Source organism: Leucopleurus acutus (genome assembly GCF_964270905.1).
Source record: "Leucopleurus acutus genome assembly, chromosome: 11".
NCBI classification, from domain to species: domain Eukaryota; kingdom Metazoa; phylum Chordata; class Mammalia; order Artiodactyla; family Delphinidae; genus Leucopleurus; species Leucopleurus acutus.
Genome location: NC_139152.1, coordinates 19,645,093 through 19,669,829, shown reverse-complemented (window position 1 = coordinate 19,669,829; position 24,737 = coordinate 19,645,093). Strand labels below are relative to the sequence as shown.

The following is a 24,737-nucleotide window of genomic DNA, read 5'->3' as shown; positions in this document are numbered from 1 at the left end:
CTGAGCCTGCGCGTCTGGAGCCTGTGCTCCACAACGGGAGAGGCCGTGACAGTGAGAGGCCCGCGCACCGTGATGAAGAGTGGCCTCTGCTCGCCGCAACTGGAGAAAGCTCTTGCACAGAAACGAAGACCCAACACAGCCAAAAATAAATATATAAATTTATATATATATAAAAAAAGAAATGCTGTATGGGATTGAGAGATGACATATATGAAAGTAAAACAAACTTTGACTAGAAAATTAGATTAAGGTTAGTAAAGTTAGAGCAATTACATGTTTTCAGCCCAATGAGAGGCTGTATAGCATGATAGTTAGACACAAAATTGAAGGAGTCAGAGAGATATGAGTTCAAATTACTTATTATTTAACTTGAAGTACCGGGCTTAAACTCAGTATCTGTAAAAGCAGAGGTAGCACTTCCTTCATAAGTCTGTTAGGAATGATCAAAGTAATAGCCTCCTAAAAATGCCAGTGTAGTTATTGGCTTATTAATAAGTTTTGTTAAGTGGTGCTCTTGTTATTTTTCTAAGAATATGCCTTCAGGTTCTGAACGAAATCAAAGGTTAATTACGGTAAATAAAGAACATTGTAATAAAAACACATTAAATGGAAGAATTATCCTCATGCAATACGGCAATCAGAGTGGTATGTAAGATGGCCATGTAAAAACTCACAGTTATTCAAATTGTCAAGTTTTGGAATTGACACCCAAGTGAAGTGGTGAAAGCTTCATCGTTTGGGTCATTTTAAACTAGATTCTACCACACTCAAGGAATCCTGTGGTCAAATTCTTATCCTTTCCACCAGTTGCATAGTTCTTCCAGGCACAGACCTGCTATTGACTTCCCTGTTTCCATGCACAAAGCTACTATTCACTTCCAGGAAAATTGGTGGCTCTGTGGAATTGGATAAGAATTTGGCCTACAATGAGCGATTTGAATGAATGAATTAAGAATTGGCAAGAAAATACAGACATATGCCACATTTACTTGGTACATTCACGCTTCAAGAGAACTCAGGTAGCACGTAAATTCTGTGTAAAAAGCCAGAGATTTTCAGCAGGACCCTATTACAAAGGCAGCCTAAATCTTTTCTGTGTATTTTTGTCATATTTAAAGAACAAGACAAAAATATCGTATTTAATTACTGGTTATTGGAATGCCTCTTCTGCTAAGAGTCTCTTTTGGTAAAGTCATGCATAGCACTTACTATTTACAGAGCTGCTATCAGAGGACAGGACTAACAGTCATTATAGGCTAATTTAATATGTGGATTTACTAACTTTTTTTCAGATACACTGTTGTTTTTAAGCCGGTCTTCATTAGCTTGAGTGATACTGGACTACTTGCAAATTAAGTGTTATCCTTTGGTTTTTGTAGGCAAAATATAACCAAGGTGTACGGGGACTCACTAGCGTGCTGGCATTAAAGTGGAGAGAGTCTGAATCTTCTCCTATTTTCAGGAGTAGACAAATTTCTTCTCTTGATATTATTGCTCATGCAATTTTCAGTTCCAGAGACATCGGGCCTTTAAAAAGGCAGAGATCTTACATTTTTGACAGCTTCTCCCTTCCACTGATTGAAACAATAAAAATAAACATGAAGCTGTCGGAATGGCCTCTGTGTATAATGTCATTTGCATGTGATTTCCTTTGCTCCTCTAGATAATTGAATTTATTCAGGCAATTTATTTTTTAAATGTGTAGTCTCTGTGAATGGAAACATCTTAACTAAAGACAACCCTTTTATTTCCTGTTAATGAAATATATACATGTATGTGTATACTTCTTTCTGTTAGAACCAAGGGAGTAGAAGAAGAACAATGGAAACACCAAAAATGTACTGGAAAAAAATTAATTAAAGAGATGAAGTGTGACTCTTGTAACCAAATATTCTCTCTTTGTGTTCACCCCCTGTCTATGTTCAAGGTCTCTGGGTGCTCAATAGGAGCTTTTAAATTATCTTTCCCTGTTTGATGTTGCTAAGTATAATGAATGGATAGCCAAAGGACTTTTGTAAGAAGCTACTGTTTGTATAATCTCAGAGTTGGTAAGCATAGCAATACCTGGTTGGTTCCCATCCTGAGACTAATAAATTTCAGGCTTAAAGAGGATGACTATTTAAATCGAACTCTATTATGCAAACAGTGTAGCTTTATAACACAAATAAAACTTATATTTTCTCGGTATGGGGAATATAAAGAATATATGCCATTATTGTGGATTGATTTTTGTGGGTTATTGAGCATCAAACCGGAATCACTTGGGATATCAGAAATATCCAGGGATGTTCAGAAGTCAGGAATTCAAGTAGAATTGTAAAAGAGAATGCATCTGTCCAAAGTCCAAAATTACTTACCTCCTCTTTATACTCTCTAGGATTTGGTATAATACAATTTCATTTTTTATACGTATATCCCAACAAGTTCCCTTGGTAGAATAATTTATTAATGGAGCAAAAACACCATCACTTGTAATTTATACCTGTGACCACAACTCAATGAAGCAATCACAGCAGTAAATTTCTGCAGAACTTTTTTGTTGTTGATGGTTTCATTTTTATTTTCCCCTCATTTTAACATCTATATGGCAAGAATTTTGGAGATTGAACATACAGTACCAAGAACTCAGCATCCTGAGAGTCCATTCATTGTAAATAAGGGAAAGATTTGTCAGTTTCCAATTTTCTCCTTATTTTTACAGTGCTATCTTTTTGTCAAACTTTAGTCTTACTTCCTAAAGTAATACGGAAAAATCCTTATTCTGACATTTTTATTCTAATTTCTCTGTTTTGCGTATTCTATAGGTGCTCATTATTGTTTCCATGTACCTGTTTTTCTTTAGAAAAGCGTTGTTCATCTTTCAGTATCTAATTATAAATAACAATAAAATTTCAAAAATGTACATGGTAAACCCGAGTCCCTGAAGGAGAAGGTGATACTCACTTATAACTGCCATTTTTAGACATACGTGAAGAGCACTAGGCCATTGCTCTTCTCCCTGTGTGGACGCTTTCTGAGAGTTCATGAACTAAAGTGTATTTAACCATTCACTTATGAAAATAATGGTTCATAACTCATCATTTTACTACCTTTATTTTTATAACCTGAACATTGTCTTTCAAGGTGCATCTACATTTGGATGTTCCACATACAGATTTAAAGATCTCAAAGAGGGAATTCCCCGGCGGTCCAGTGGTTAAGACTCTGCGCTTTCATTGCCAAGGGTGTGGGTTCGATCCCTGGTTGGGGAGCTAAGATCCCACAAGCTGCGCGGTGCGGCCAAAAAGGAGAAAAAAAAGATCTCAAATGGTAAACCCATCACTTGAGACCCGAGGGAGATTTTTATGGCATCTATTATAGTGCTGGGGTCAAAAGTTAGGGCTAATGCTCAAGTTATAAACTAATTTAGTTATATTGAATTTATTAATTTTTTGTACATATACTGATTCTATTCTAACAGTCATCTCTGTTTGCTAACCATTCTGTTTTTGTCAATACTGTAATCATTATTTCAACCTCCCAAGCAACAACTGTATTTACTTTGACTCCTTCCTCCTTATTTTCAAGTTATCTAATTTTATCATTATCTGCTGCAAATTGTCTCTAGGATTTGATGGTTCTTTTCAACTCTCACAACTACAATTTAGCAGAAAGCTTTTTATCATCACATATGTGGCACGGTAACAGTTTCCTATTCAGTGGAGATCTTTACTTTCTCTTCTACCCAAACCATTCTCCATACCACTGCTAGACTGATCTTCCTAGCAAATTACTTTGAGAGTTAACACTCAGTATGGAATCTAGAATAGTTCTCCTTTGTCTGTCAGGTCAAAGGTAAATAATTCTATTGGACTTTTATGACCCTTCATAAAATAACCCTACTATGGAAGTATAATCATTCTCATTTATTATTCTCCATTTCTTTGGGTTAAGCCACTACCTTCTCGCACGTGTGTTTGTGTGTGTGTGTGTGTGTGTGTGTGTGTGTGTGTGTGTGTGTGTGTGTGTTTACCCTATAAAATTTTCTGGATGATGCTTCTGGGAAGCAACGCTCTACATCTTTTCCTCTCTACCTATTCTTTCTAGAGTTAGATCAAAAGACTACCTATACATAAAGATTTAATAAATTCACTTAATATGTATTTATTAAACACTAATAATAGGGTCTGGGGTACCTGGTGAATAATCAGACACATTCCCTGCCTTCATATATGGTATAGAAAGAAAATTAAATAAATGATCCCAAAACAGTGTGCTGCTAAGTGGTATGTTAAAGAAGTTTCTACCTTCCTTTGATTTCCAGTGGTCTCTCTTTAAATTTCTTGTGCATGTATAATTTGCTGCTATACAATTTAGTATTTATTATAGTTGTTATGATTACTGATTGTTTCTTGTGTATTTTAAATGACTTGCAAATTTAATTTTCAACTCTGAGGAGAGCGAACCAGCTTGATTTTTTTATACCTTTAACATCTCTTACAGAACCTGAATCAGTTGAGGAAGGCCGTATAACTTAATGATGACCAGCATGGATTTTAAAGTTAGATGATCTTGAGTTTAATGCCCCAATTTACCATTTCCTACTCTTACCTTGGGTAAATTACTCTTAGGAGCTTAATTTCCCCATCTGTTAAATAGGAATATAACAGTCTTTATGCAGTTTCTCTGAGAATTATTAAATGTAATATCCAAAAACTTTTAGAACAGGGCCTTTTAAGAACTCCAAGAGTGGTAGCTATATTTTTACTGAAACTTTTGTGAATTTAAACAGATTTTGTATATGTGGTCAGAAAAATGCCTAATAGTTTAGAAATATTATTAAAAGTCTTCAAAACTATAAGACTAAAATAACAGTATTTTATATAGCATTACTCATATTAACTGCAAAAAAAATCATGAGAACTGAAGCTTGTGCTTCTTGTATCTCAAATCACTGCTTAATGTCAATTCATGCTGAAGGTCCCTTTCAAAGAAAAAGTCCTGCTTTTGCTATATACAGAGTGCTCTATTGAAAGTCATAATTAATATAGAAAAACAGCTCTGTAACTTTTTTTAAAAACAGGAAGATGGGATTAGTGTAATGACATCACATTTGACTGACATTGCGCTATGAAATCAGCCTGATCCTGTGAGGAGACACTGCTGGTGAGGGGCTGTATTCAGGCGTGAATGGAGCACAGAGGAGGGAAGCTGGCCGAAAGAGAGTCAGTACTTGATCTCTCTTCCCTCATATTACCGCTGTTGTTCTGTATTTATAGTGTAAAGAAACCTAAAAATTTGCTTGCAAGAGAATCTAGTGGTGCTAATGTTTTCCTGAAGAAAAATTTTGATATGTCTATCTCACAAGAAGAAAGAGAAATATGAAAGAGAAGTAGAAATATGGTATAATAAGTAATTGGGGTCATGTACTTATGAAAAATAATTCATTACTCTAATTTTTTTCGGACTTTGACTTTAAAAAGTTTTATTTCGTAATGAGGAGTAATTGAACATTCTTTCTTTGATCATTTTCCAGAGTTATCACTTTGTAAAGAACCATGAAACTGTGAAATTTGAAAATTGTGTATGCAACAGAGATATAAGCACACTCATGTCACATGACATTTTGTGAACTATTTTTTTTCCTTAAAAAAAGTTTGTATTAGGTTATCCTTAAAAATGGGCCACCTGAAAAAAAAATTTAAATTATTCTTTAAAAAAATGATTCAATGGGTGCAGTTTGGTTTCAGCAGAAAGAGCTATGAAACTACTTGTATATGCATTTTCATTTTTTGATGGAGCGGGTAGGGGAAGGGATTTGTCTCCTCTTCTTCACTTTCCTGTTAAAGAGCCTGGCTTTTTCTTTATTTGTTTTTATATATTCTGTGTTTTGTTCATTGTTATCTCCTAATATTATGGGCTGAAGCATTCTCATTTTAACAAATACATAGTTCTTGCCACTTCTCAGTTACCATTTTATGAGTTTTGTAATTTGTAACGCATATATTAACTCATATAATCCCTTAACTAATACAACTCATTATTTTGTAATTTATAATACACTAACAACCCAATGAGGTAGATGATAGTATTATCCCCATTTTACAGTTGAAGAAACCTAGGCATAGGAAGATTAAATATCTTAGGGTCACACAGCTAGTGAATGTGGAACCAGGATTTAAACCACATCTGTTTGGCTTCAGATTCTCTGCCCTTAACTGTGAACATCATTATGCTGTCTCACAAGTTAGCACTCAAAATATTTTTATTACACGAATGAAAGAGAAAATTGAGTGAATGAAGTACTTCTTATTCTTCAAAAAGTATTACTACTAAATTCTGGAGATCTGGTACTGTATCATAGCACATATGAATTACTTATCATTTATTATCCCATTTTTAGATGAAGAAACTGAGTTTTGAAATGTTGAGATAGCTTGTCCCAGATGAATAAATGACAGACCCTGGATGTGAGCCCAACATTCTGACTTCTGACTCCAATTTGCTTCACCATTGCTGCTTTGCTGACATCATATTTTACTGCATGGGGTGGGGTGGGGGGGGTGTCACAGTTTATTTCACTTATGACAGAACATGTAGTCAGTTTCCAGTTATAAATGATGCTAGCAAACACTTAGCTTACTAACTTTACCAAGATCTGTTCTGTATGAGAAACTGTACTCATTGCTCTGTGGGATAAAAAGAATTCAGTTCCCAAACAGCTCACAATTTGAGGAATTCCTCAAGTATCATTTCTTTCTTCAGACTCAGAGTGAATAGGTATTTAGTTAAGTTTATTAACAACTACAGTAGAAATGTTCTGAAGGCTTCTTAGGAAAATGACAGGTGAATTATTATATATAATTAGTGGCTAGTTTTTCTTTACTTCTTAAAATATTATTATATAATCCACAATGCTAGCGTTAAATGGGAGTGTTTTGATGTGTAGTCTAATTTTTGTTTAGAAACATCTTATTGTTGACCTTTGGGCCCGCAGGGAAGCGATCATCAAATGTCTTAAAGTGTTTTTGCTAGATGTTTAAACAGAAGTAAGATACAGCACACAAATCAGCTGGAAGATGAGGCTGTCACAGCACAAAATTTTCTTTGTTTTACAGGTTCTATTAGTTAATGTATTAGAATTCTCTAAATGCCACTTTTGCTTATTAAGTGGTTTTGAGAGCACATGAAAACATACGTTTTATTCTTGAATGCAGCATTGCTGAGATTCTTAGTAAATGTGGTTCTGGAAAAACAACCATTAGACACTTCTGCCCGTGTAGCAGCCACATGCAAATGAAGATATTTTCCAAAACTGTTTTTCCTGTTTGTACAATCTCTTATTAAATCAGAAAATTTGCCTTTAAATTTCTGTTTCACTCACTGGAATTAAATTAGATGGCAAATATGACATTGGTTTAAAAACACAAAGGAAACATACTATCATTGTTTTATTTTATATTATAAATGAGATTAAACTATTAATAAGTTCAAACCAAATTTTAGTACATTTCTGAAAATAATCTATTTCCACATGCTATTGTTGACATGAATCTCAGATTCTTTAATCTATACAGTTAGTATGAAACCAGCAAACCTACGCCTGTTTCAGTATGTGCCAAAATGGCTATTAAAAAAAGTTGTCAGGGCTTCCCTGGTGGCGCAGTGGTTGGGAATCCGCCTGCCAGTGCAGGGGACGCGGGTTCGTGCCCCAGTCCGGGAGGATCCCACATGCCGCGGAGCGGCTGGGCCCGTGAGCCATGGCCGCTGAGCCTGCACGTCTGGAGCCTGGAGCCTGTGATCCGCAACGGGAGAGGCCACAACAGTGAGAGGCCCGCGTACCGCAAAAAAAAAAAAAAAAAAAAAATTAGAACTGAGCAGGGTATGGAATATGGAACTTTCCATAGATCATAGAGCAAAAAATGTACAGTACATATTTGAGTATTATGGAATTTCTACCCATTTTTTTGTGATGATTAAATGATTGTAAGGATTTAGAGCACTAATTTTCAGGGAATTTCTATAATCTCATAAAATGTTGAAATATATAAAATATAATCTTTCCTTAAAAGCTGACTTTGGATTCCTATGACTACGTTGCAAGTGATCTAGAGTAGGCCGGTACAGCCAAGTTTAACACCCCCCCCCCCACCCCGGGAGCTTTAAAAAAGACGCATATACGTAACTTGCTGGTCCCATCCCTAGACAGATTTATGAACCACTCATCTAATATCTGGAATTTCAATTAGTTTACCTTGTAGTCATTTAAGCACTAAGAATTGTTGATCTTATAAAACTCAGTAAGTTTTACAAATGTGTTATTGGTGGCTTTTTCCAATATAGAAAGGTGAACAGTTGTGATGAGCTGTCTATAGATGACTGACAGTAACTCAAGCAAAACTGTCTCTGTCAGTTTTTCATTTATTTAAATCAGTGAATCTAAGTATGCGTTAGACAGCTCTTTTTTAGGAAAAGTTTAGAAAAGATTTTAAACCCGACAACATTAACACCAACAGTAATCACAACCATAATAGACACCCTTCAGAGATCTGCCTATAAGTGTTGACTTTTGTTGTATAAATCTTGGGAACTGACCATATCCTGTTCCCAGAATATTGAATTTGATCATGTTAATCAAAGAAAGACTTTTAGTGTTCCCCAGTGAGCTTTTTGAGGTGTTGGGTTTTGCCTCATGTATCCTTCCTCGTATGTTTACATCCTGCTTTCAGGAAAATTCCTATTTGAAATTTAATAGATATGACTTCTCAAAACGGTAACATTCATTTATAAAAGTAACAATTTGTTCTGCCTTCCATTTCAGATTTATATGTGCATTATCACAAAGTAATTTCTGAGTAAGAAGGCAATGATTGCCCTTAGTATTGTACTGTTTTCTTCAATGTGTTTATTATTCTTTATAATTAAAATATTGATCTCTGTCTAAATGTTTATCTTAGGAACAGTAAAATTTCAAGTTATTGACATACATGCTTCTATGTTTATCTGAATAAACCATCAATAAAATCTATAGTTTGAGGCTCTTTTTACATATAATAACTGATCATTTTGAAATCATCTAATTGTATATATTAATGAGTTTATAATCCTTTTCACATTTCGGTCAGAGCTTCTTAACCTGGAACCCAGGGTTTATAGGAGTTACTAGGGGATTTCATTGAGGAAGTTCATAGTTGGAACTATGAGAGTAGAAAATGAACTCTCTAAAATTATATGTAAAATTATGTGTGCAATTGCATGAGTGTTTGCCTGTATGCATGTGCATTTGAGTTTTGGAGGGCATCTCTAGCTACATCAAGAGATCTATAATCCAAAAGGAGTAAGCGTTAGTGGTTTGAGGTTTCGTGCAGAAGTATAATGAAAAATTATTTTAACCAAAAAACATTAAAAATAGTTTTTACACAATCATTATGTATTTTTTTTCTATTACTAAATGAAATTTGGCATCTCGTAGTTTGACAGAATAGGTTACAGGTAGTGCAATTTAGTTTCAAAATGGATATCTGTGATAACATATTTTTATCCAATTTTTAAAGAATTTAAGGAATAACTACATAATATAGCTTTTAAAAATTCAGATATATTTGACATATAGCATTATATTAGTTTCAGGTGTACAACATAGTGACTTGCTATTGGTATATATTGCAAAATGATCACCACAGTAAGCCTAATTAACACCCATCGCCTAAGTTACAAATTTTTTTTCTGTTGTGATGAGAACTTTTAAGATTTACTCTCTTAGCAACTTTCAGATAGAGACTATAAAATTATTAACTATGGTTACCATGCTGGACATTACATCCCATGCCTGTTGCTGGAAGAACATGACCATGTCAAAACTTGTTTGGCACCAAAGCACTTTCTCTGTGGATCTGTAGTTCATTTTGTGCTGCGTCTATGCAATACCAAAATTAATGAACTTGCATTAATGAGAATTTAGTTAAAGATAGTCCAGATCTTCTGTACTGTTTCTTCTAAGCTCAAAACTTCATTGAACTAGAAAGAATGCTAGAGGTGGCCACACATTCTATAAAGATAGATTAAAAATCATAAACTACTGAGCACCATTGTTTTGATTAGCCACTTAGACCTCAAATGTGTATGTTTGGTTTATGTAACTATTTAAATCGTAAGGTTCATTTTTGTGGAATATAGTATAAACCAATGTGTATTTGGATGGAGAGAGCTTTATAAGCCTACAATACTGCTGGGTTAATTAATTTCAGGACATTTACATCACTTCTTTAGGAGTTGAACATATTGGGGTGAAAGCCTCTCTTTTTCATACTTAATTATTAAGAAGAAGCATATCTTGTTCATCCATATCATTGATAGATATAGACATAGTTAAAGGTTTCTTGGGGGTTTGTTTGTTTTTTGTCTTTTAAGAGTAGGGTAGTATTAGCACTGTGGTTGAGAACCAGGGCTCCGGAAGCCAAGAGAATGGAGTTGATTATCTACTTTATGTTTTATTAGTCATATGATCTCAGGCATTTACTTCAGTCTGTGTGCCTCAGTTTCTCCGTCTCTGAAGTGCAAATCATAATTAGGCTTGCCATGAGAATTAACTGAGTTAATGCATATATGGCAGTTTAAACAACGCCTGACACAAAGTAAATATTCAATAAATATTGTCTGTCATTCTTAGTGATTATAGTCTGATAGACTGACTATTAAATGTAGTGTTTTTACTACCCTGTGTGGATTTAATTTCAGTTTATAGGACCGAAAAATACACATGATGATGTATTTCTTGAGTCTAGAAGTCAAGAATGAAATGTCATTTGGGCAATAAAAGGAAGATACATGTTTGATTGAGTCGCATATTATCTCTTTTATTCAAATGAATTAATTCTTCTTAGTCACCAAATTATCTAAAATTTGAATATTAAGGTGTTCATAGAAAAATACTATCTATAGAATTAATAAGAATGCATTTTTAAAAAGATATTTTGATGAGGGTAGATACATGGATACATTAGGCAGACCCCTTCCTTTATCTCATGGTTGCAAAGGTGACAAAGAGAGCAAGGTGAGGTAAAGCTTGTTCAAGAATAACGGACTTCCCTGGCGGTCCAGTGGTTAAGACTCTGCACTTCCACTGCACGGGGCATTGGGTTCGACCCCTGTTTGGGGAACTAAGATCCCACATGCTGTGTGGCGTGGCCAAAAAAAAAAAAAAAAGTATACCGGAGATTATTAACCTCATTCTAAAAGTTTGGAACACACTTTTATCATTAGACTTTAAAAGTTACACATCACAGTTCCAAGAGCTCTTCTGCAAAATACTGAAGCTTGTTCTTAGAGTTCACAAAACTTAATTAAATATATATTGCTGGCCTGGACCACTGCTGCATTTGTTAGCGGACTCTTTGAACGTTCAGCTCCCAGGAAAATGAACGGAAATGTGCAGTCATTATTTCAGGGATGGTAAATGCAGTCCCAGGGAAGAAACTGAAAACCATAGGACTTCGTTGACCGAAGACTGTGCCAGCACTACATAACAGGCCATTGGCCATGCAGATGGACAGTGGAGCCCCACACTGAAACATCTGTTAACTACATAAAACTGTTAAAGGGATTAACACTGCCAGAGGCTGAAATGTAATCAGACAGGTGAAACAGCGATAAGATAAATATTCCTGCTTGAAATAAAAGTAATGCTAATTAATTTATTTTTATATTGCTGTGGTAACTGAGTTTAGAATTCTTGTGAAATACGTTAAACTTCACAATGTATCCTTTCTCTTTGCAAGGTGTAGAAAATTAGATGCAAAATGGGATATTATTTTATTTTACTTTAATTTGAAATTTTTTCTGATATTTTAATAGACTTCATTGCATATAATTTGGGTGTCATTCTCTGTACAGATGATGCTACAGAAAAATGTGTGTAATTTTCACTTATGGCAAGCGAAGCTCAGTTGCCAAATTCTTATTTGTAAAGTATATCATCATATAACGTAAAAACAGAGTATAAAATATAAATGTTTAAAGTGAAGCTAAAATTGGGATGTTTCTGCTTTTGACCTTGGAAATAAAGGAGAAGAAAGATCTGTCGAAAATAAATACAGCAGTTTTGCTGTATTCTGGTTTGCACATTAAACTGAGCTAATGTTTATTATGGGTCATTCATAAAAACATTCCTTAGTTTACTGAATGAATTTGTGATTGCCCCTTTCAGAGGTGTCTGTGTGTGTATGTATCTGTGTTTAAGTGTTTGCTTGTATTTATGTGTCGGTTTTAAATAAATAATTACAAAAGTGTACTTTCATTTAGCCTGCAGGGGCTTATAATTATTACATTATGCATATTGATTTCTAAATTCAAGTACGTTATAAGCTAAGAGTCATCTATGAAGGTATTGTCTATAGAGCATTCAATCAAGAAACAGTGATTGTAAGAGGCATATTCTGTTTTTAGGAAATGAAACCATTTGGGGTTTAGAATTATTCTGAAAATTCTTTTCGCACACATTTTTTACTTTTGCTTTTCCCACATTGACTCGATCCCACCCAACAAACTGATGTTTATACCATAGCTAATGTCCCTGTACTCACTGATATCCATTGACAAAAGTCATATGAACAAGTTATGATTACATTTGTGTTGACATCTCTATTTTTCATATATTTTAAACAATTAGAATGACAGTTTTATCAAGTAATTTTAATCTAGTCAAAAATATTAGCATTATTTTTTAAAGATTAAATATCAAATCAGTGTGATTTGTCATTTTTCTGGGGTCAGCAGATCCTCATTAACATGTCTTAAATAGAGGACAAATGTGTAAACACGGGCATAAGCTATTATACTGAATATTAAATATGCACACGCTCATATATATTTTATTGGAAACTTTTAATGCTGTAGAATTAAGAAATAAACCTGGGGGAGACTAACTTCCTCAAAGATGTTAGGATACAGATTTATTTTTAAGAAAAGCTCTGCTTTGTGGCAAGTCAAAGGATTATGGAAGTAAGAGATTATACAAGGAAAACCTTTAAGAAAATAAATTTTTCTTTGTCATTTCAATATCATTTCTTTTGAAAAGTTCTGAAAAAACAATTTAGTGCTGCTTATACAAAATATACCCCTGATATTACACAAATTGCCGAAGTTCTACTAGAAATTATGGGAAGAATAATGCCAAAAGGAACACCAGAAGTATGTTTACCTTTTAGAATTATAGAATAAGTTCTTTTCATACATGTACACAATTATGAAGAGGCAAAGTCTGCAAGAAACTTCATTTTTCAGGGCAGATGAGGCTTCAAGTGCGAAACAGCAAAGAGTATCATCAGAAACAGTGCTTCAGATAACAAATGGAATTGGCAATATCTTCTGCATAAGCAGAAATGAATTTACAGTATACTTCTCTGATGTCAGAATAACTTGGGTGGCTGATGTCTTCTTAAAAGCATGAGAGGAAGGTGGAGAAGTAAAAGAGGACCCTCCTTTAATTAGGACTACCATAAAGAACAGGCAGCTGCTTAAAATTAAAAAGAAAATTAAATATTTGGAATGTTATTTGTTTAAACATTATAATATCATGAGAAGGTTTATTACAGATGACCACTACATTTAATGTTCATAGGAAAATCTAAGACTTTCAAACAAAAGCCAAAAATAGACAAAACTAATCAATATAGGCTTTGTAGAAAGGCTGCGTTGCCGTTTGAACTCAGTCTAAGGGAGAGAATCTTCTTATTTTTACTTCTCCTATGAATTGATCTTTGTCTCACTCTAGTGTCAACCTGTAAAGTTAATGTATGCTTTTTTGAAATTTCTTTATTCCTTTTGCTCCTGCAGAGTGATATTTTTCACCGTTGCAGCTGAATAAGCCATGTAATCAATTAAAATTAAAAAGCTTACTGAATTTTAAACAAATATATATATATATATATTTTTTCTTTTGATTTCTCTTTCAGGAAGTTGATGGCAATAAAGTTATGTCTTCATTTGCCCCACACAACTCATCTACCTCACCTCAGAAGGCAGAAGAAGGTGGGCGACAGAGTGGCGAGTCCTTGTCTAGTACAGCCCTGGGGACTCCTGAGCGGCGCAAAGGCAGCTTAGCTGATGTTGTTGACACCTTGAAGCAGAGGAAGATGGAAGAGCTCATCAAAAATGAGCCAGAAGGTAAAGGATGGAAAAGAAAACAAACCTGATTTTAATGGTTTGATTTTAACTTCTAGCTCCCTTTTCTGACGCACTCCCAAGGTTAAATTGGAAGAAACCGAATGCAATGAAGATGCATAGTATTTTTTTTTTAGAAACATATTTATACGTCTAACCCCAATTTTATAAATCATTAATTTTTGTTATGATGTCTTCCTTATTTTCACACGAGTAAGTTGTGGTTGAGTAAAACTTAAGGTTCAAGAATACAAAGTGGCAGAAGAGCCCAGGACAGTCACCGCCTACCTGCCAGATATGTGCAGTCTAGTTTGTGCTTCCCCACCAGGGCCATTTTACAACTTTGTTACATTTTATAACCTTTATACATTAATGCATCTTAGACTGCCTAGGCAATTCGGTCTATTTTTTGTGTAGTCTAAAATTAGTATGGTTAGAACTATTGTGTATTTGAAAAGTAGTGATTCTCTGTAGTGATTAGTATGGTTAGAACTATTGTGTATTTGAAAAGTAGTGATTCTCAGTAGTGATTACTGTTAGCTCAGCTGAGGTTCCCAGTTTTTCAACTTCCAGGATGCCTTTCTTTTAAGATTTCATTTTCTAAATCTCTTTAATAGTTACAGATAGTCTCCTACAGGTGATAATGCTCATGGACTCATCTTAAAATGAAAGCAAACAAACTAGTAAAACGATTGATGCAAACTGTATAATTTATGAATAAGTGATAGTCATCCTTTACGTTACAGATGTTTACTAACTCCTGTTTAAAACCTATGTCCATCCTAAACATGGATGCCACGTTGCACACAAGAACATGCCTTCTATTTATTTCAGAGTCAGATGGAAAAGTAAAACAAACAAACATAAAACAGTGACATAAAAAGACATGCTTTACACCAAAAATATACTGCATTTATACTATTTAACACTATTTTTAACTGTTGTTAGGACACTGGTAAATTATATCTGGCACAAAATGTATGTTAACCAGTATTTGGAGTCATGTGGTAATTAAATATTTCTGGGTCTCTACCAGATGCATAGCTGGGACATGGATTTTAGTTAAAATTTATGTAATTCACATGATCTTACAGTTGGAAGGAATTTTGGAAATAATCTAGTCAGCCAAAGACTTTTTGGCTCTAATCTTCATGGAGATAAAAATGGAGTTTTGAGGAGGACCCACACAACCTTTTTCTTTTAATGTGCTGCATTTTTTTCTGATAGTAAAAATAGTATTTTCTTACTATAAGAGTTGTTTAAAAAAACAGAAAAATTAAAAGGAAGATGATAAAAATCACCCAGAATCATAGCTTTCTGGTATAACATCTTTATGATAGTTTTCTTTTTCTTTATTTTTGTATATGCTATTCATTTTGCATGATTAACTTTCTGCATTTAAAATTATTTTGCATCTTTCATGTTGTGATACAGCATTATTAACTAAAGTCCATAGTTTATTCAGATTTCTTTAGTTTTCACCGTGTGCTTTTTCTCTTCTAGGATGCCATCACATAACAGATTACATTTAGCTATTTAGTTCTCATGTCTCCTTGGGCTCCTTTTGGCTGCAACAGTTTCTCAGACTGTTCTTGTTTTTGGTAACCTTGAAAATTTTGAGGAATACTGTTCAGATATATTGTAGAATGCCACTCTATTAGAATTTGTCTGGTGGTTTTCTCATAATTAAACTGGGACTGTGGGTTTGGGTAGAAAGACCACAGAAACCAAGTACCATTCTTGTCACATCACATCAAAAGTACATACTTACAATGTGATTTACGAATGTTGGTGTTGACCTTGATCATCTGGCTGATAACAGTGTTTGTCGGGTTTCTCCACTGTAAAGCCTCTCTGCCCCCTTTCTGTACCTTACTCTGTGGAAGGAGGGTGCTGTGTACAACCCACATTTAAGGAGTAGGGGACCTTGATCCCCATCCTTCACAGTGAATCATCGAGAAATTTATTTGCATTTATTCTTTATTGGAGATTTATCTCTTCTCTGTCATTTACTTATTCAATCACTTATTTATATCAGTATGAAGTCATGGATGTTTATTTTATACTTCGAGTTATAATACAGTTTTTTATTTTGTTAGTCACATTGTTCCAGCTTTGTTCATTGGAGGCTCCTTCTATTGTCACTTTGACGTACCACTGTGATGGTGGGTTTTTTCTTTTTTTTGAACACTTGTTTACTTTCTGGTACTATAAGATACTGCAGATTCATCTTGTATCTTTCCTTCTCCCAGTCCTAGAATAAGCCATTTCTCTAAGAAGCCCTGGTTCCTTTTATTGGAGAATGGTGTTAGAAAGCAAGATCTGGATATGAAGTGTGTTCTTTGCTGCTGAGGTGTCATTTCTTTTAGGGCCTTGATATTCCCTCAGCGTTTCATGTGAGCTTCCTTCCAGGTGGGTGCACAGACTCTTAATTTGGAAGTATATGACAGGCTGAAGCCAAACGAATAATTCCTAACAGGAAAAAGGGCAGGAGACAGTGCTTGCCAGTTTGCTTAGCAGGAAACATTCAGAGGTACTGGGAATTAGGAGAAAATTAGCTACACAGGCAAAAGAACAGAGATAGAGCATCCATGGCAGAAAGAGTTGACACAAAGAAATATCGTTATGTATGTGGACATTAGACTGTTTTCATTATTGTATTTCCCACAGCTCTTTTTTTGTATTTTCCTTCCTACAAATATATTAAAAGCTCAGCTCAAGAGTGACTTGTTATTGAATAATACAAAGATATTGAGAAAATACAAAGATAGTCTTTATGGAAGACTGGCATATAGGTTGAACATGCCAAGCATCTAGAAGCCCGAGTCCCAGAAAGTTAGTTTTTGTATGAATACAAAACAACTTAAGATGGTGTTATGTTTACGTACACAAGATTCCTAGACATGCTTTGAGTACACAGAAATGTAAGTAGACTCACAGTTACTTATTTATTTACTTACTTACAATTGAAGCATAGGTGATTTACAATGTGTTAGTTTCTGGTGTACAGCAAAGGGATTCAGTTATGCTTATTTATAATATTCTTTTCCATTATGGTTTATCACAGGATATTAAATACAGCTCCCTGTGCTATCCAGTAGGACCTTGCTGTTTATCTATTTTATGTACACTAGTTTGTATCTGATAATCCCAAACTCCTAATTACCCCTCTCCCACCCCCTTTCCCCTTTGGTAAGTTTGTTTTCTGTATCTATGAGTCTGTTTCTCTTTTGCAAATAAGTTCATTTGTGTCATTTTATAGATTCCACATGTAAGTGATGTCCTATGGTATTTGTCTTTCTCTTTCTGACTGACTTCACTAAGTGTGATAATCTCTAGATCCATACATGTTGCTGCAAATGGCATTATTTCATTCTTGTTTATAGCTGAGTAGTATTCCACTGTATATATGTATATACCCCATCTTCTTTATCCATTCATCTGTCAGTGGACGTTTAGGTTGCTTCCATGTCTTGGCTATTTTAAATAGCACTGCTATGAACATTGAGGTGCATATATCTTTTCAAATTAGAATTTTCTCCAGATACATGCACAGGAGTGGGATTGCTGGACCATACGGCAACTCAATTTTTAGTTTTCTGAGGAACCTCCATACTGTTTTCCATAGTGGCTGCACCAACTCACATTCCCCCCAATGGAGGGTTCCCTTTTCTCCACACCCTCTATAGCATTTATTATTTGTAGATTTTCTAATTATGGCCATTCTGATTGGTGTGAGGTGGTACCTCATGGTAGTTTTGATTTGCATTTCTCTAATATTAGTGATGTTGAGCATCTTTTCATGTGCCTATTGGCCATCTGTATGTCTTCTTTGGAGAAATTAGACTCACTTTTATTGATGAAGAAATTTGCTCTTGTAAGAATATTTAGTAACTGCAACTATTTGGGAGTATTATCAAGGAGCAATTTATGTATCTGAGTAGAGTGATGATCTTAATCACCAAGAAAAAAATAATAACACGGCAGAAAATTGTATCATAGAAAAGGAATAGAGTGTTAAAGGAAATTTCTTTCTATTTTTTTTTTAACTGCAAAAAGAGAAAAAGGGAGAAATATATCTAGGAAGATATGTGATAGGCTCCACAGCAAGTGGGAAGTTACATTCTAAATATTCTGATTCTTATTATCTCTATTTTCAGATGAGGAAACTGATGTTGAATATGTCACAGGGTGACTGTTGGGGTTGTTATTCAAACTGATTAAAAAACTCCACTAATTAAAGGGTATGGTTAGACATGAGAATGGACACCAAAACCTGACATTAGCCAAACATCAGGACAGTGACGTTGCATACAGTACGAACAAATGATCTGTAGTTCTGTGATGTACTATAACATCAAAAGAATAAAATACCTAGGAATAAATTTAATGAAAAAGTACAAAACAGTGTTATAGTTCTGTGATGAGGGCAGTAATATGGGGATGAGGAGAGTAGGGAGAGAGTGAATGGAACTAAATGTGAAGCTGACAGATATCTGCTACGGAAAAATCTTTTCTTCCCTCAAGCTATGTTTTCCATTGTTTTTCAAAGGCCATTAAAATGAACAGCAGGTTGTGATGAAAATTTCATTAAGCCCCAGCTAAATCGTTATGAGAGTGCCATATTCATGCCTTTGCTTCCTCTCATGGGGGGGGGAAATGCAGATTTCAATAGAAGGTCCGTATTATTTCCAACCTTATCCCTGCCAACAGTAAACTAGCAGAAATTCAGAAGTTAGAAGAGAGTGGTGTGTCGTACAAAAGGAGGCCACCGAGGTAAAATGGTTAGAAAGAAAATAAGATTTGCATATGGGCCAAAGAAAAAATGGCTTTTATTCGAGCTAGCTTATCTTTTCAAGCAATTAGTTAAAATATTTTAAAAGTTATAAATAGAAAATATATTTATATACTTTTGTTTGTATCTTTTTGCTCCATCAGAATTTTTGTCTGTCATTACTTTAAAAGTTCTGGTGCTGAAGATTCTCATTTGTCCAGTGACACTTTAACTGATGTGGAACCTGCCAAAGTTCATAGTGAATTTTCAGTTTGAAATGTCTGACCTATGTAACATATATTTTATATTTGGTAGTAACTATGCTCTATCAGTTGTTTTTTTTAACTATTAGACTTAGGAGTTAAGAATGACGAGCTTTAATATCATAATATGTGATACATTATTCCTGTATCAAGGCCTTGAATAAATGATATGTATTTGGTTGTTTGCATATATTAAGTGCATATCATGTGTTAATGATAGTGTTAAGTACTTTATATGAAATAGTTTATTTAATCTTTGCATAAACCTCATAACCAGGGCTATTATGTATAGCTATTCCAGTTTCAGGAAATGCCATACACATGAACTAAATATTCTGTTTCTTATTATCTCCATTTTCAGATGAGGAAACTGATGATTAAATATGTCACGGGGTGACTGTCGGGTCATCATTCAAACTGAAGTCAACCTTAAACTAAAATTCATGCCCTTAACCACTACTTACACTGTTTTTTCTAATTAGGGATTTTGCCAGTAATAGTTTAATGTTAACACATTAATACATGTGTCCCTAAATTCCTATGAAATATTGAATAAGAAAGTAGTATTCCATAATTTTCTGCTAAAGTAAATTTCAGATTCCTCAATGGTGATCAAATTTCCAGAAAGCTTTAATTGAAAATCAGCTCAGTTTAAACTGTTTGATTTTAAAGTGTTAAAAAAAAAATGCCTTGGAAGATATCTTAAGAAAAACTTGTTTTAGAAGAATGTCTGGGAGCAAATTAGTTTGGCATAATAAAAATTAGGAATTGGAATGAAATGTAGACACATTTTAGCCCTCTCTCCTCAATGAGAGAGAGACAGAGAGAACTGAGGTAGATCACACAGCAAGTTAGTGTTAAAGCTAGAATGAGAATCCAGTGCACATCCTACAGGTCCAGGTGCCTTTTTTCTCCAGTTCAGTTATGTCATACCTTCTGGTATTCTTTACTCTCTCTGTCTTGATTTTTTTAGAAATAATGTCATCACCCCATCTTAGTTTTAAAGAGTATATCATTGATCATTAAATTAAATCTGAACAAATCTAAGATAACCAGCTATCTTAATTTAGCTAACAAAGCCAAGATAGATGGGTATCCACAAATGTCCTGTGTTCTCAAGTTCCAGGTAGCTAGGGACTGTAGTCTGTAACTACAGATCAGCCTTTAAATTTAGGCGTCAGATCCAGACTTTGATTTTCATTCAAACCTTAGGCTCAGAACAGTGCAGGTACAAGTAATTTTTACCTTGATGAGAACTTTATATATCTCATTTAAAATAGAATCCTTTTAGATACAAGATTGTAACAGGCTTCATATTTTAACTTTTCTATATTAATGTCTATAGTACTCCTATGTCACTTTGGAATGACCTTTTCAGCTTATTTATATCTCTCCCTCCTAGAAACACAACAAACAACACCTTTTCTTCATTCCCATCCCCTCTATCTGTAATTCTGTTCCTCATTTCTCCAAGTCCAAGTTGCTAGAAAGAGTTATTTACACTCACTGCATTAACTTTTTCATCTTTTTAAGAACTGTTACTTGCCTCCCTCCATTGTTAGTTACTTAACTGTATTGTGACTGTCCACTTATTTGTCAAGTTTCTTCCCCTGTATTAAATGCCTTAAGGGTGAGGATAGTGCACATACTAAATATTTAAAATATTTGTTGAAAGGACGTTTATACTGCTTCAGTGTTACCCTGCTGTCTTGGGAAAAGGAGAGGGAAGACCTTAATAAATACATGACCCTTCTGCCAGATGTTATGTGAGCTACCTCATTTAATCCTCAGAAACTCCGAAGCTGGTATTATTACTTATCTTAAAAATTAAAAATCAAGTTTTAGTAACTTGTTCATGTTCTTGTCATATGGAGGAACTAGAATTAGAACGAACTTCTTTTCCTCCACAAAACTACTTGGCATTGAACGCAAGACCTGACCCTTTAATCCCCTTAACATTACTTTCCACCATTCTCTAAGGTACATGTTCTCATGCTGTCTTTATTAAAGAAACTGCATGCAGTTCTCTCAACACTCTGTATTTTTAATACTACTCTGCCTTTTCATATGCAGTTTCCTCTGCCTTAAATATCATACCCTGTCTTATCCACCTAATGAATTTATATGCAACCTTTAAGACTTAACGCCTTCTCTGAACACCTTTGTCAGAATTTGGTTTAGTCTACACTGCTAACATAACTCATCCCTGTTAGTTCTGACCACATTACCACCATTGTTTATTTACCTGCTGTCTTCCACAGCTGTAAGTATGTGAACGTTGAAATGAGTTCTTGGTTTGATTATCTGTGTCTCTCCGCTTCCTAATAATGAACTTGATCCATAGTAGGTGATTGTGTTACCTGTGGATGACGGTCCACCCACTAATTGACATTTTTAGCCTTTGCTAACACTCCCCTAAAAATTGAGTAGATTTCATTGCTCGCCTTCTGTTTTTTTTTTTTTTTTAAATTATTTATTTATTTTTGGCTGCATTGGCTCCTTGTTACTGCTCACAAGCTTTCTCTAGTTGTGGCAAGCTGGGGCTACTCTTTGTTGTGGTGTGAGGGCTTCTCATTGCAGTGGCTTCTCTTGTTGTGGAGCATGGGCTCTAGGCACGCGGGCTTCAGTAGTTGCAGCACGTGGGCTCAGTAGTTGTAGCTCGCAGGCTCTACAGCGCAGGCTCAGCAGTTGTGGCCCATGGGCTTAGTTGCTCCGAGGCATGTGGGATCCTCCCGGAACAGGGATTGAACCCTTGTCCCCTGCATTGGCAGGTAGATTCCCAACCGCTGGGCCACCAGGGAAGTGCCCACCTTCTGTTTTCACTGCCCTCTTTTCTCATGTCCTACTCAGTTAACCTCCCTACCTGTTTATCTCATTCATCTTGGCCTTTCCATCCTTCTTGTCATTATTGAATCTTTGAGATCATTACTTTAAATTCTTCCTGTGACTTAGAGGTTAAAGTATTGTCCCCGGTCACAAAGCTAGGTATTAAGATCCAGGATACAAAACTAGAATACACACGTAGCAAAAACTTTATATATTTTATGGTCACACTAATCTTTGAAATAACTGTAGTATTGCTAATATATTGGCATTATCTATGAATTTGTGGCCACAGATTACAATTTCCCCCCACTGCTATGGGCAAAGTAAAAAGTGAATTGATCTGTGAATAATTTTCCAGAATTCGATGCTGTAAATGGTTCTTTAATAGTGTTTCATCATAATGGAGACCAGCACTCTTTTCTAGGACAGAGCTGGCATGGGAGAGAGGGTTATTATTTCTTACGATGAGCTCAAGATGCTAACAGGCTACAGTTGGATCTATCACTCCACCACCCCACCCCACCCCCCCACAGTTCATCTCCGGAGGCCTGTAGTCAAAGAAAAGTAACTGACTCAACTCCTTCCTTGTTCCCTCCAGTCTTTCAGGGACTCTAAGATGTTCCCTCAAGGGGAGTTTCCAAACTCAGGATTCAGGAGTTCCTTCAGAGGGCTTATAAATCCTAGAAATTGTATGCAGAATGGGGAAAATATGTATATTTGTGCGTTTTTTGAGACCTAGTTCGTCGTTCTTATCTGACTTTCAAATCAATTTATGATGAAAAAGGGTAACTGCACTGAGTCAGGGTTTGAGTTGCAGTCCTGGTTCTGTCACTGATTACTGTGTGTAAGATATATATCAATATAGTTTAGTCTCTGATCAGTTTTGAAGCATTAACTTACAAGTATTTAGCAATATTTGGGAACGCCATTGTATCTGTTTTGCCACATTTGAGGGAAATGCAGCTTTTAAATTTAAATAAGCATTTCTTTGCATTAAACTGAGCATCTACCTTATAATTTATATTATAAAAGACATTATATTTACCTGCCTTTAAATTGCTGTAGTAATTGTGTTAATGTAATAAATATCTGTCCTCTGTTGGCAAATCTAACTGCCCTACTTTCTTCAGAGGGTTGTTAAAGGAAACAAATGAGGTAATGCACATGAAAGTACTTTATAAATTATAACCAACTTGGAATTGTCCCAGTTATTGTCATTACCACATCTTGGCTGGTTAGAAACATTGTTACTTTAGGCATACCAGAAACATTATATGGCTCCAGCGATGCTTTCCCAGGATACTTACATGTACTGAAAAATTCTGGTTCAGACCTGCAAAATTCTGGAAATTTAGGATATGTAATCCACAACAAAAACGACAAACCCAACATTCATAAAAATCCTAGGATAGCTAGTTGTTTTGAAGTTTATTTATATAAATTTCCCTAAATAAAATATGGTTAGGCAAGTTTGTACCTGAAGAATTACTTTTCAAAAAGAAAGAAGATTTCTCCATATTGATACGGATAACATTGCAAAATGTGACCAATATGAGACTAGGAGAAGCAATTGAACATTGGGTTTGTGGATTTCTTATATTCTTATTTCTACAGTAAATGTGAATGTGTACTGAAGACAAAGATAATTGAAGGCTCCCTTGGCCAAAAGTTTCATAATTTTCTAAGATTTTAGCTTTCTCTCATTTGTTCTTCCTTCCTCCCCTATTTTGATTTTTTTTCTTTTCATTCCTTTTGTGTGTACACGTGGGTATGTGTGTAGTCCTCCTTTCTGATCCCACATATGCTTGGTTTTATTTAGCATCTGTATCTGTCACTGTTCTTCCTTCTTAGAGTATGATGCCCACACCTCCAAAATTGTTACACCATGATGAGTGTACCCCTTGTGTGTGAGATACTGCATTTATTTGTGAAATTTTGTTTCTACTAGAACTAGGCTTTGTCATCATTTACACAATTGGGACTTTTTCCTGAACTTCTTCAAAAAAATCTTTGCTCACAATTTTATATTACAAGACCCTAAAGGCATAACCTATTACTACCAAAGTCACCCAGTGTTACTTTGCATGAAACAGTTCATTGCTTTTAGTACAGACTTCACAAAAAAGTTCTCTTTTTGTAAGAACTAATAAAATAATGGAATGAGTTTGGAAAAGTATATATTGTGACAGATCTCAAGACTTCACCCTCAGAGTCACCTGAAGACCGGAGACCATCACTGGGTGAAGAAAATATTGGGAGTTTTATTGTCATCAATTTTCTCTCTCGCTCTGTCTGTCTCCGTCTCTGTCTCTGCCTGACTGTCTGTCTCTCTGTCTCTTTCTCTTTCTTTCTCTCCAGCAGATACAGCAGGGAATATTGTTCAGTGGATATCACCCTGACACCATGCAGTCAGTATACTACAAATTCTCAGTGGCAAAGGCCAAAAAACTTCCTCTTAACTCCATGTATACCATTTCTAGGGTTGGGCTGGACACTTTTTAAGTTTATAACTGTACGTTTATGAAACAAAAAAGTGTAAATTCTTGGTCATGAATGATGCTGTCTTAAAACTTAAAAATATGTATGAATATCCTTGTGTAATGTATCTTTTTGATATTTGCTTCTGTCACATCTATTGAAAATTATTCAATTTAGTTGCTTGTACCTTCTGTGGTACTTTACTTGTGTTTTTTTCCCCCCAAATAATTATGTGTTAATGGACTTCTAATTTCTAT

The 24,737-nt window shown here is 34.9% G+C and overlaps 1 protein-coding gene across 15 annotated transcripts in view; it reads left to right on the top strand.

The window, feature by feature from the left end:
- SOX5 (SRY-box transcription factor 5) overlaps positions 1 to 24,737 on the top strand; it is a 994,587-nt gene that overhangs the window by 681,314 nt on the left and 288,536 nt on the right. For all 15 annotated transcript variants that reach the window (XM_082849629.1, XM_082849640.1, XM_082849630.1 and 12 more), the window contains one exon: positions 13,932 to 14,142. In XM_082849629.1, the coding sequence (XP_082705755.1) occupies positions 13,932 to 14,142 (211 nt within the window). The remainder of the gene's footprint in view (positions 1 to 13,931; positions 14,143 to 24,737) is intronic.